Source organism: Euleptes europaea, chromosome 17 (genome assembly GCF_029931775.1).
Source record: "Euleptes europaea isolate rEulEur1 chromosome 17, rEulEur1.hap1, whole genome shotgun sequence".
Lineage (NCBI taxonomy): Eukaryota > Metazoa > Chordata > Lepidosauria > Squamata > Sphaerodactylidae > Euleptes > Euleptes europaea.
Window position 1 is genome coordinate 41,786,843 of NC_079328.1, and position 13,257 is coordinate 41,800,099.

General features: G+C 47.8%; 1 protein-coding gene across 1 annotated transcript; it reads left to right on the plus strand.

Annotated features, from left to right (window-relative positions):
- The first annotated feature begins 3,249 nt into the window (after window positions 1-3,249).
- Window positions 3,250-12,897, plus strand: C17H16orf78 (chromosome 17 C16orf78 homolog). Its single transcript, XM_056862375.1, has 4 exons — window positions 3,250-3,360; window positions 8,393-8,537; window positions 10,565-10,958; window positions 12,750-12,897. The coding sequence occupies exons 1-4, from the start codon at window positions 3,250-3,252 to the stop codon at window positions 12,895-12,897; spliced, it is 798 nt and encodes a 265-aa protein (XP_056718353.1).
- Window positions 12,898-13,257: the final 360 nt, after the last annotated feature.

Here is a 13,257-nt window from a genome sequence, read left to right on the forward strand (position 1 = left end):
TAGGTGACCTTGGGCTAGTCGCACTTTCTCAGCTCCACCCACCTCACAGGGTGTATGTTGTGGGGAAGGGAAGGTGATTGCAAGCCGATTTGATTCTTCCTTAAGTGGTAGAGAAAGTTGGCATATAAAAACCAACTCTTCTTCTTCTTGGCATATATATTCTTAGCATTCATCCTCCCTTCTGAGAGACGTTTACGGGTGAATGATTTTCCTGCCGTTGTTGTCCGAGAAGGCAACTGAAACACCTACACCACCCTTCCCGTTTTCACAGACACATGCATGATAGAGGTTTCAGTCTAGAAGAAAAAGAAGAGTTGGTTTTTATATGCCAACTTTCTCTACCAGTTAAGGAAGAATATAACCAGCTTACAATAGCCTTCCCTTCCCCTCCCCACAACAGACACCCTGTGAGGTAGGTGGGGCTGAGAGAGTGTGACTGGTCACCCAGATGGCTTCATGTGTAGGAGTGGGGAAACAAGTCCAGTTCACCAGATGAGCGTCCACCGCTCACGTGGAGGGGTAGGGAATCAAACCCGGTTCTCCAGATCAGAGTCCACCGCTCCAAACCACCACTCTTAACCTCTACACCGCACTGACTCTCTAAGGACATTATCTAAGGTCAAAGAGGAATCCAGTAATTTAGGATTCCATATATATATATATATGAGCATATGAAGCTGCTATACACCTTGCAGCAATTATGCAGAGAGCTAGGCCAGGCTGGGAGTGTGTCCGGCCCAAGCTCACCCAGCAAGCTTCCATGGCAGAGTGGGGGATTCGAACCTGGGTCCCGCAGATCCTAGTCCAACCCTCTAACCACTACGCCATGCTGCCTAATCCCCACTCCCCACAACATTCCCTACTTTATACTCTTCTGTCTACCTAGAAGTGCAAAGCCTAATGAAGAGAATTCAAATATCACTCCATGAAAATTCCAGCGAAGAACACAATAATGGTTTTCCTTTGGCTACTCATCTATTAAGGATAACATAGCCACTTGAATGTTTTCAGGTTGGTTGCCAAGACAACGCTCCCGTGAGTCATGTAAGAACATAGATTGTTACATCAGCGTTCTTTGGTGGCTCTTTCATCCTCTTCCAGGTGGGCCAGTGCTTTAAGCATAGGAAAAGGGGCATCAGGGGAACCATGCAGGTCTCCCCCAACCACAGCTAAGAAACCTTTCTAGGGGCAGAGCCCCATAATCTGTGACTTCTCTCTTCCTAATAACGGACACCAATTGAAAGTCAACGGGAAATATGGACTGGCTCGACAGCAAACGGGCAAAGGCCCTTAGGGTCTCCAATGACAGGGAGACATTTCAGGTACAGTGCATTAAAGGTAAAAGTAAAGGTCCCCTGTGCAAGCACCGGGTCATTCCTGACCCATGGGATGATGTCACATCCCGAAGTTTACTAGGCAGACTTGGTTTGCCAGTGGCTTCCCCAGTCATCTTCCCTTTACCCCCAGAGAGCTGGGTCCTCATTTTACCGACCTCGGAAGGATGGAAGGCTGAGTCAACCTTGAGCCGGCTACCTGAAACCGACTTCTGTCGGGATTGAACTCAGGTCGTGAGCAGAGCTTTTGACTGCAGTGCTGCAGCTTACCACTCTGCACCACAGGTGCATTACAACAAGGTATATATGCATTTCTTTAGTTGCTAGGCAGCTCAACATGAAAGACAGTGGCAGAAGAACAAGAACATTAAAACGGGTTCTCTAGGAAGAGAGCAATGCCTCAAAGTCACTGTTGACTTTCTCAGACTTTATCCACACATTGTTGGATATACCCCAATAATTTCCCGCCATCCCGGTAAAAATAGAAGGACTCTCCTCTCACTAATGCTAGCAGATAAGACTCAAGAGATCACTTTTAAGGTCGCCAAATTTGGATGGATAGCATATAAGTTTAGGAAAACTTGGGTAAGCCATATATAGGCTTTTTAGCAATAACTTTTCCCCTACAAGATTAAGAAACTTGGGTAAGCCATATATAGGCTTTTTAGCAATAGGTTTTATAAGATATTGTATAATTCTGTAATTCTACTATTTTAAATATTTTCCCCATGAGTTAATTGATATTCTGGAAGTTTGAATTATTGTATTGATTCTATTTTTATTGGACTTGGACTGTATTAAATACATTTAATTTGATTGTTGGATATTTCATTTTCATTATGCTATAGCAATCACTGCCCTGACCTGGATGGCCCAGGCTAGCCTGATCTCGTCTGATCTCTAAGCTAAGCTGGGTCAGCCATTAGGGCTGCCAACCTCCAGGTTGTGGCTGGAGATCTCCCACTATTACATCTGATCTCCAGGTGATAGAGATCAGTTCACTTGGAAAAAATGGTCACTTTGGAAGGTGGACTCTATGGCATTATACCTTATTGAGGTCCCTCCACTCCCCAAACCCCACCCTCCCCGGGCTCCACCCCCAAAACCTCCAGGTTTTTCCTCAACCTGGAGCTGGCAAACCTATCGGCCATGGTCAGTACTTGGACAGGAGACCACCAAAGAAGGCCAGAGTTGCTACACAGAGGCGGGCAATGGTAAAACCCCCTCTGAACGTCTCTTGCCTTGAAAAGCCTACAGGGTCACCATAGTCAGCTATGACTGGAGGTCACCTTATACACATACACAGACAGCAGTCATTCACAACTGGACTTCCTTGTGTGGACAGCGCAACAACAGTACAACATCATCTAAAGTTGGGTGGGCGCAGCCTTTGTGAACTTTAAATGAATTTGAAATAATGTTATAGGTTGTTCATAAAAAGGCAACCAGCATGGTGTAGTGTGTAGAGCGTAGAGTGGTGGCTTGGAGCGGTGGACTCTGTTCTGGAAAACCGGGTTTGATTCCCCACTCCTCCACATGAGCGGCGGAGGCTAATCTGGTGAACTGGATTTGTTTCCCCGCTCCTACACATGAAGCCAGCTGGGTGACCTTGGGGAAGTCACAGCTCTCTCAGCCCCACCTACCTCCCAGGGTGTCTGGTGGGGAGGGGAAGGTGATTGTAAGCTAGTTTGATTCTTCCTTAAGTGGTAGAGAAAGTCAGCATATAAAAACCAACTCTTCAGCATATAATAATAATTCTGGACAATTTCCTAGAAAAAAGACTTATTTGGGCTTAGTTGCCTCTTACGTGAAAAATCTGCAAGGAAAGTTTAACCCAAAAAAACCCCTTACAATCCCCAATCTCACTCTCTCTGTCTCTGTTCAGTTGAAAAAGATTAGACGATCCCTCGATTCAATGAAGGTTATGAATGACAATCTACTGAAGCAAGAGGAACGGAAGGTGAAACAGTGGCTCAAGAAGCAAGAACAGGTATCCCCCTCACCATCTTCTAAAACATTTTGCAAGGTAATGACACCTTTGGCCAAGACTGATCGGTGACCCAGTAAGGTTGCATGTTGGTTTTTAAGATGCCAGGGATGCACAACTCATGAACACAAATAAAACTGCCTTATACTGAATCAGACCATGGGTCCCTCAAGGTCAGTATTGTCTTCTCAGACCAGCAACAGCTCTTCAGGGTCTCAGGTAGAGAGGTCTTACATGTCACCTATTACATGATCCTTTTTTAAGATGGAGGTACCATGGATTGAACCTGGGAACTTCTGCATGTCATGTTGATGCTCTGCTACTGAGCCATGTACCCTCCCCAGGGTAACAACTACAGTTCGTTTGTGAAACCGGGATTCAGGTGCAAATGATCACAATGATCCAGCGTTATCAGATAGGCATTTGGGAACACTTGGTCTACATTACAGAGTTCTATTCAGTTACTAAAAACCAAACTTCTTCTATTTTGAACAGTCCTTCCCACACATTTGCATAACTCCATACTGGGTGCTGTTATTCGTTGTGTCAACAGTGCAATGGAATGTTATATAGGTATATACTTAGGGCAGCAGGAAAAGAGGAAGACCCAACAAGAGATGGATTGACTCAATAAAGGAAGCCACAGCCTTCAATTTGCAAGATCTGAGCAAGCCTGTCAAAGACAGGACATTTTGGAGGACTTTCATTCATAGGGCCGCCATGAGTCGGAAGCGACTTGACCGCACTTAACACACACACTTAGGGTTGCCAACCTCCGGGTAGTAGCTGGACATCTCCTGCTATTACAACTGATCTCCAGCCAATAGAGATCAGTTCACATGGAGAAAATGGCCGCTTTGGCAATTGGACTCTATGGCATCGAAGTCCCTCCCCAAACCCCACCCTCCTCACGCTCCGCCCCAAAAACCTTCCGCCGGTGGCGGAGAGAGACCTGGCAACCATATATATACTGGCTCAGTTCAGGCATCATGCGAAACCATGATTTAATTTCGACAATACTTTTTATCAGGGACTTTGGCTAGGGTTGCGAGCCTCCGCGTGGTGGCTGGAGATCTCCCGCTATTACAACTGATCTCCAGGTGATAGAGATCAGTTCTCCTGGAGAAAATGGCCCCTTTGGCCATTGGATTATACCCCATTGAAGTCCCTCCCCTCCCCAAACCCTGCCCTCCTCAGGCTCCACCCCCAAAATCTCCAGGAAATTCCCAACCCAGAGCTGGCAACCCTAGCTTTGGCTCTTAGAGGGGTATAGTTTAAGAGCCAGTCCTGGTTCCCAGGGAACTCTGGGAATTGTAGTTCTAGGAAGGGCGAAAGCATTTGTTGGAAAGAATTCTGAGCACACTCCAAAGATTCCCTGGGTGAAGCTGTAACAGTTAAACTGACATAAGGTGGGTGTCCACTTGTAGGGTAGGGGGGCTGCAGTTTTTTTTCTGGGCCCCCGGAGAAAGAAACCTACCTTGAGCCACACAAACACACCCCTGACCCCATCTGTACACGCGCAGCAGTCCAGCAGAAGAGTGGATCGGTGATATCTGTCCATCAGGCAGGGATTTTCAATTGAACAGAAAACAGAAAAGCCATCAGGAGGCAGACCGGGACACATTGCCGCCGTAGCTGCACCAACATCTCTCGCGTGAACCCGGACCAGAATGGAGAAAGCAAGAGCCGTAAAGGTGAGGGGGGGAGTAGAGCGCCGAACCAAGCCCCCCCCCCCATGAACTACTCACTCACTTCTAGGGTTGCCAGCTCCGGGTTGGGAAACACCTGGAGATTTTGGGGGCGGAGCCTGAGGAGGGTGGGGTTTGAGGAGGGGAGTAGGGTTGCCAAACTCCAGGTACTGGTAAATAAAGGTTAGCCTGCTATACAGTTAGTTAGCAAATACAAAATAGCAGAAAAGCAATAAATGCAAACTCCAGGTACTAGCTGGAGATCTCCTGCTATTACAACTGATCTCCAGCCAACTGAGATCAGTTCACCTGGAGAAAATGGCCGCATTGGTAATTGCACTGTATGGCACTGAAGTCCCTCACCTCTGGGGTTGCCAACCTCCAGGTACTAGCTGGAGATCTCCTGATATTACAACTGATCTCCAGCCGATTGAGATCAATTTCCCTGGAGAAAATGGCTGCTTTGGCAATTGGACTCTATGGCACTGAAGTCTCTTCCCTCCCCAAACCCCGCCCTCCTCCGGCTCCACCCCCAAAACCTCCCGCCGGTGGCGAAGAGGGACCTGGCAACCCTACTCCCCTCCCCAAACCCCACCCTCCTCAGGCTCCACCCTAAAAACCTCCCACCAGTGGCGAAGTGGGACCTGGCAACCCTAGAGAGGAGGGACTTCAATGCCATAGAGTCCAACTGCCAAAGGGGCCATTTTCTCCAGGTGAACTGTCGGCTGGAGATCAGTTGTAATAGTGGACGCGCTCCTTTGTTTGTCCAAGCCAAGCATCCCCTTTTCCCCTCTTCCTCATGGAGCAGTGGTGGGACCGCAGAGCCCAGTCATTAAAATGCAGCAATTAAAATAAACCGCCAGTACCTCATCCTTGCACGCAGCGGTCGAAACAGCCTCCGCCTCTGACGAACGGGAAATATAGACACACACTCTCGAGAAAACAACTCCGATTCCTGCCACCCTTTCATCGTCGCCATTCAGAACCAGAGAAAGGGCTCGCCACCGGCTCTCAAGTCCCTCGGATCCTATTTATCTGCCGTAGTCGATTGGCGTCTCTCGGGAAACATTTGTCTGTATTTGCCATCTGCTGTTCACTTGCCTTTGCAAACACTAAAGGAAGAGAAAGGAAAGGAGCTCTTCTTTTTTAAAAAGCAGCATGTTTACCCACCAGCTGCCAATAAAAAAGGAGGGGGAAAGGAGAAAGCGTGCCAGCAACTTAGGGCCCTTTTATTCCCTTCAAGTACCGAACACTGCCCAATTTAAAATGCATAACGAGAAGGATCGTGCATCTGTAACGCTTCATGAGCGTGAGAAGGGCCTCGTTGGATCAGACCAAAGGTCTTCCCTTGTGTCATGTTCTGCTTCACATAGCAGTCAGCCTGAGGCCTCTGGAAGCTCAGCAGAAATGGCTGTGATGTGGACAACAGTCCCTTTTTTGAAAGCCTCTGATCATCGGACTTAGCGTCTCTCTGTACACAGATGCTCCATGTAGGGTAGAACCAGACAAGAGGAGCCATGGCTCAGTGGCAGAGCATCTGCTTGGCATGCAGAAGGTCCCAGGTTCAGTCCTTGGAATCTCCAGTTAAAGGGACCAGGTGGTAGGTGATGGGAAAGACCTCTGCCTGAGACTATGGAGAGACGCTGCCAGTCTGGGTAGACAATACTGACTTTGATGGGCCAAGGGTCTGATTCAGTATAAGGCAGCGTCATGTGTTCAAGACAAACTGAATGTCCATGATCAGACCTCCAGTACATTTTGCCTTAGGAAACAGCAACTAGAGAGGCCAACAGTTCAGATCAGGAATGTGGTATGAGGTGGGGGTAGGGTTTCCATGTCCCTCTTGGCCACCAGTGGGAGGTTTTTGGGGCAGAGCCTGAGGAGGGCGGGATTTAGGGAGGGGAAGGACTTTAATGCCATAGTGTCCAATTGCCAAAGCGGCCATTTTCTCCAGGTGAACTGATCTCTGTCAGCTGGAGATCAGTTGTAATAGCAGGAGATCTCCAGCTAGTACATGGCAGCTGGCAGCCCTTTATGGGTGTGGGGGAGCCAGCGTGGTATAGTGGTTAAGAGCAGTTGATGGGGAAAACTGGGTTTGATTCCCAACTCCTCCACACGAGCAGCGAATTCTAATCTGGTGAACCGGGTTCGTTTCCCCACTCCTCCACATGCTGCCTGCTGGGTGACCTTGGGCCAGTCTCAGTTCTCTCCAAACTCTCTCAGCCCCACCTACCTCACAAGGTGCCTGTTGTGGAGAGAGGAAGCGAAGGCGATTGTAAGCTGGTTTGATTCTCCTTAAAAGGTAGAAAAGGTGGGTATATAAAAACCGACTCTGGTTCTTCTTTTTTCTTTTCTTGCATGCTGTTTTACCTAAACTCAAACAGCCCCTTCCCCTTGAGATGCTACGTGCCCTTTGGGGGAAATATACAGGCACCCTCCAAGCAACTAATATGTGAGATCCATTAAAAGAAGAAGAAGAAGAGTTAGTTTTTATAAGCCAACTTTCTCTGCCACTTAAGGGAGAATCAAACCAGCTTACAATCACCTTACCTTCCCCTCCCTGCAGCAGAAACCCTGTGAGGTAGGTGGGGCTGAGAGAGCTCTAAAAAGCTGTGACTAGCCCAAGTTCACCCAGCTGGCTTCATGTGTAGGAGTGAGGAAACCAACCCGGTTCACCAGATTAGCCTCCGCCGCTCATGTGGAGGAGTGGGGGAATCAAACCTGGTTCTCCAGATCAGAGTCCACCTCTCCAAACCACTGCTCTTAACCATTACACCATGCTGGCTGGTGTTGCTTTCCTCTGACAGCAGGAGCCTTCCACTGACACAAGAGGCTTTTAAGTGGTGGAAGAGCCCCTTGTGCGGATGGAAAGCCCCTTGCATAGGGTTGCCAGGCCTGGCAACTGGGGAGGGAGGCAGTCACTGTGTTGGGGGGGGGGGTGTGATTCAGTCTTCATCACTGAATGAGGTTGTCACTTGCAGCACGACCCGGAAGCATCACACCAGGATGATGCTGTGGCACTCACCCCAAAACTCTATAGAGTTTCTGGGAAAGCGCTATAGCACAGTCCCAGTGTAATGCTGGTGCTTCCAGGTTGTGCCGGAAGTGATGTCATTGCGCCGTGATGATTGTCCCCCCCCCCCCGTTTTGCTGGCCTGCTTCCATCTGCTGGCCAAAGTGACTGTCTCCCCCCCACAGCAGTGGGCATCAGTGACAAATACCAGGCATTTACCCACCATTAGGGGGCGCCTGGTAAGTCTACCCTTGCACAGAAAGAAATTGCTATTAGCAGAATCCAATCCCAAAGGTGTAACAGTCAGGGTAGAGAAGAGTTGTTGTTGTTGTTGATGATGATGATGATTCATACCTGCTTACCTTCCAAGACATCATGCAGCTACCTTGAATCAGTTCATGGGACACATCCGGTCTCTGGGAAGGAATCCATCGACATCACCTGGAGCCAGTTTGGTGACCATCTGCCCAACTTTGTCAGTTTTCTGCGACTTCCAACCAAAAGACCAAGTTTTGGTAAGAAAGGCCACATTTGCAAGCCCTACTGTCTGGATGCCCTGACCTGGATGGTCCCTATCTCACATGAACACATGAAGCTGCCTTATACTGAATCAGACCCTCAGTCCATCACAGTCAGTATAGTCTACTCAGCCCAGCAGTGGCTCACCAGGGTCTCAGGCAGAGGTCTTTCACATCATCTACTTGCCTAGTCCCTTTAACTGGAGATGCCAGGGATTGAAACTGGGACATTCGGCATGCTAAGCAGATGCTCTACAAACTGACCCACAGCCCCTCCCCAGATCTTAGAAGCTAAGCAGGGATCAGCCCAGTAATTAGATGGGAGACCACCAAGGAATGCCAGGGTTGTTGTGAAGAGGAAGGTGATGGCAAACCACCTCTGTTAGTCTCTTGCCTTGAAAACCCTATGGGGTTGCCATAAGTCAGCTGCGACTTGACGGCATTTTACACACACACACATATACACACACACAGTCTGGATGGTTTTCCTAGGTTTGTTTTAAAGAGAGATAAATCAGTGTTGAGTTGAAGCAGAAGACAAGCTGTGAAACAAGATTTATAACAGCATGGTGCAGTGGTAGGAATGTCAGGCTAAGATTCTGGTATGCTCTGCTACAGAAGGTCACTGGGGAACTCTCTCTTGTCTTAATCTACCTTTCAGGGTTGTTGTGATGAAAATAAAATGGAGGAGGGAAGGCCAGGTACTAGCTGGAGATCTCCCACTATTACAACTGACTTCTAGCCGATAGAGATCAGTTCACCTGGAGAAAATGGTGGCTTTGGCCATTGGATTCTATGGCATTGAAGTCCCTCCCCCAAACCCAGCTCTCCTCAGGCTCCGTCCCCAAAACCTCCCGCCAGTGGTAAACGGACCTGGTGAACTGATCTCTAACAGCTGGAGATCAGTTGTAATAGCAGGAGATCTCCAGCTACTACCTGGAGGTTGCTTGCTATAAATCTCCACCTGTGCTGTAGGCTAGGGTAAGAAAGCGGGGTAACAGCACTGAAGCTCCAAATAACGAGCACGTTCTTAAAGTTGTGCACAAAATATTTGTGAATATTTATAAACAGCTATATACAAAAATATACAAAGTGTGAGATCATGCACCAGAACAATGTGGAATAAACCAGGGGTGGGGAATGTCAGGCCCAGTAGCAGTTTAAGGCCCGTGAAATCATTTGGTCTGGCCCTTCGTGGGTCCTGGCAGATCTCTAGCTCATAAGGATCTAAGACTGGTGATCCACCCCCTCCCGCGGACAGGAATAGCCTCTATTCAAGGCAGATGTGAGTTTGTTTTGCCGAGAAAAGGAACCTTTTTCCCCCTTGCAGAAGAGTCGTTAGCTATGGAGCTGCTAGGACCGCCCAAGAAACTGTGTTAACCCTTTCCCACCTGGGCCGTGGAGAAACGTATTGGTCGGCTAATGTTTAAGTTGATAATTTTGTATGGCCCACGAATGACGTTATAAATATCCAAACGGCCCTTGGCAGAAAAAAGGTTCCCCACCCCTGATATAAGCAACCTAACTATCTATCTATACGAAATAACACAACTACAAACATATTCGCTGCCTGTCTTATGTCTTGTAGGGTATGAGCTTTCGTGAGCCACAGCTCACTTCTTCAGATACCCTACCAGAAAATATTTTTGTTAGTCTTTAAGGTGCTAATGGACTCTTGCCCTTTTCTACTACTGCAGACAGACTAACGCGGCTACCCACTGTGAATTGTCTTATGTCTTGTCGTTCTTGTGCGCGAGTATGTTTGTAGTTGTGTTATTTCGTACAAATAGATAGGTTGTTTATATACTCCACATTGTTCTGGTGCATGATCTCACACTTCGTATATTTTTGTATATAGCTGTTTATAAATATTCAAAAATATTATGGGCATAACTTTAAGAACGTTCTCATTATTTGGAGCTTCAGTGCTGTTACCCCGCTTTCTTACCCACTACCTGGAGGTTTGCAGCCCTGTGCGAGTGGAAGCTACTGTAACAATCTTTCTTCCCCCCCCCCCACCCCAGACCGAAAGAACTCCAAGGATCTCACACCCTTCAGTGGCAACGATTTGCCCATGCAGACCCTGTGGTCCAGGAATGCCTTCGGTCCCCGGAGCAGCGTCAGTAACGCATTCCCACCCAGCAGAGACTCCAGGAAGGGAAGCAGCCCCAGGCAGCCTAGCCTGGATCACAGCATCTCTCTCCAAGAAGCCGTGGCCCTCTTCCCTTCCCTGCAGAGGCTGTCGACCAAAGGGGAGAGGCACTCCTCTTCAAAGCTGACCCTTCATAACTCGGTTTCGGGGTTTCCTGCACTGCAGAAAAGGCTCAAGACGATGCTCGACAGGGCTCGGGGAGATGAGATGTTTAAACCGGCGGAGCCGTTGCCTCAGATTCATCCCGAAGAAATTTTGAGCTGCAGGTCAGAAAAAAACACGGGGGCAGCAAGGGGGACGCAAAGGACCTGTTTAGATTGGGTTACCAACTCCAGGTTGGAAAATTCCTGGAGATTTGGGGATAGGGTTGCCAACCTCCAGGTACTAGCTGGAGATCTCCAGCTATTCCAACTGATCTCCAGCTGATAGAGGCCAGTTCACCTGGAGAAAATTGCCGTTTTGGCCACTGGACTCTATGACTAGGGTTGCCAGGTCCCTCTTCGCCACCGGTGGGAGATTTTTAGGGCAGAGCCTGAGGAGGGCGGGGTTTGGGGAGGGGAGGGACTTCAATGCCATAGAGTCCAATTGCCAAAGCGGCCCTTTTCTCCAGCCGAACTGATCTCTATAGGCTGGAGATCAGTTGTAATAGCAGGAGATCTTCTGCTATTACCTGGAGGTTAAACCAAAATTCACACAGAAAACAAATATTCCAAGCAATTTCAATATAATTCCAATATTACCATCAAAATGCAAAAGTCATATAAAAGCACAGGTCATAAATTACAAAGTCACATGTACTGTTCACAAGTAGGTGCATACAAACAGGTAAGTATATAGTCCTTGTTATAAATATAGGTAAATAAACAAATCACCATGTATATAATAATTCTAACAATATTTTTCTTCTTCTTTAGCAACGATATATTCATCAGAAGTCAGACAGGTGAGGAACCTCTGAAATGGACTGAATATACTAGCCTGGTTAGGCAGAAGGATCAGTCTTTTACCCATGAGGAGTTTAAACTTGTGCTTATAAGATAAAAAAAGAAATACATACCAAGTGAAAAGATTAAGGTTGAGGAACTAATGAAGAACGATACAGCCGTCTTTCTCACCTGTCTGACTTACCTGTTTGTATGCACCTACCTGTGAACAATACATGTGACTTTGTAATTTATGACCTGTGCTTTGATATGACTTTTGCATTATGATGGTAATATTGGAATTATATTGAAATTGCTTGGAATATTTGTTTTCTGTGTGAATTTTGGGTTAACTATTATATACACAGAAGTGTCTATTTTTGTACTATCACCTGGAGGTTGGCAACCCTATCTATGACTCTGAAGTCCCTCCCCTCCCCAAACATTGCCCTCATCAGACTCTGCCTCAAAAACCTCCCACCAGTGGTGAAGAGGGACCTGGCAACCCTATTTGAGAAGGGGGGGCCCTGGGGAGGGCAGGAGTTAGGGAGGGGAGGTATTTCAATGGGTAGGGTTGCCAGGTCCCTCTTCCCCAAAAATTTTACATCTGTACCCTAAACAGGCCCAAAGTACCAAAATGGGGGTTTGTTTGTCATAAAGTTCCAGCAACTAAAGCGGAACTGGACTTTCCAAGAGTCGCAGATAGGGTTGCCAACCTCAAGATACTAGCTGGAGATCTCCTGCTATTACAATTGATCTCAGGCCGATAGAGATCAGATCCCCTGGAGAAAAAGGCCGCTTTGGCAATTGGACTCTATGGATTTGGAATCCCTCCCCTCCCCAAGCCCCGCCCTCCTCAGGCTCCTCCCGCCAAACCTCCCACCGGTGACAAAGAGGGACCTGGGAACCCTAGTCACAGAAGAACTACTATCAAAAATGGCAACCCCACCTCAAGTTCTCCATTCCTCCTCCGCAGCATGAAATACAACTCATCCTCTTATCATGCTCAGTGTTTCCTCCATCAGAGGTGGTGTAGGGGTGAGGCAAGAGACAGAATGGTGATGCCCCAGCCGTCGATGACTTTTCCCTCTGAGCGCCGACTTAAAAGCGCCACACCCTCTTGTCTTTGCACAGGTACCTGCGTCTGTCCCAGAGCAACATCAATACTTTGCTGGAGCTCTGCAGAGAATCCGGAATCTACATAGACATACATCCTCACATGAAAGAATCGGAAATTGACGTTAGCACGGTGCTGTCATCCAATCCCAGCCGGACATGCTAGATGGTCCGGTTTGGCGAAATTAGAATGGCGCAGTCCTTAGAAGCTTTTCCACCAGCGTGGGAGAACCGACTGCTCTGAAAGATAAAGAAGAAGAGGAAGTGTTAGGAAGGCCCGTTTTCAGAGGGTTGCAGTGTCATTTCTTTGGAACAGAGCAATGATTAAAAATGAGTGAGCAAACTTGTCAGTTAAAAGGCTTCTCTTTTAAAGCACGCCTTAGAAAAAGATCAACAAACCGCTAACCAGAGTAACACCCTCACATGGATGGCCCAGGCTAGCCCAGTCATGTTCGATCTTGGAAGCTAAGTAGGCCCTGGTTAGTACACGGATGGGAGAATACCAAAGAAGTCCAGGGTCATTACC

Coding starts and splice junctions, on each gene's coding strand:
- C17H16orf78 (XM_056862375.1), top strand. CDS start 3,250: ATGAAGGTTATGAATGACAATCTACTGAAGCAAGAGGAACGGAAGGTG. Junction 8,538..10,564: donor AACCAAAAGACCAAGTTTTG/GTAAGAAAGGCC, acceptor CCCCCACCCCAG/ACCGAAAGAACTCCAAGGAT. Junction 10,959..12,749: donor GAAGAAATTTTGAGCTGCAG/GTCAGAAAAAAA, acceptor GTCTTTGCACAG/GTACCTGCGTCTGTCCCAGA.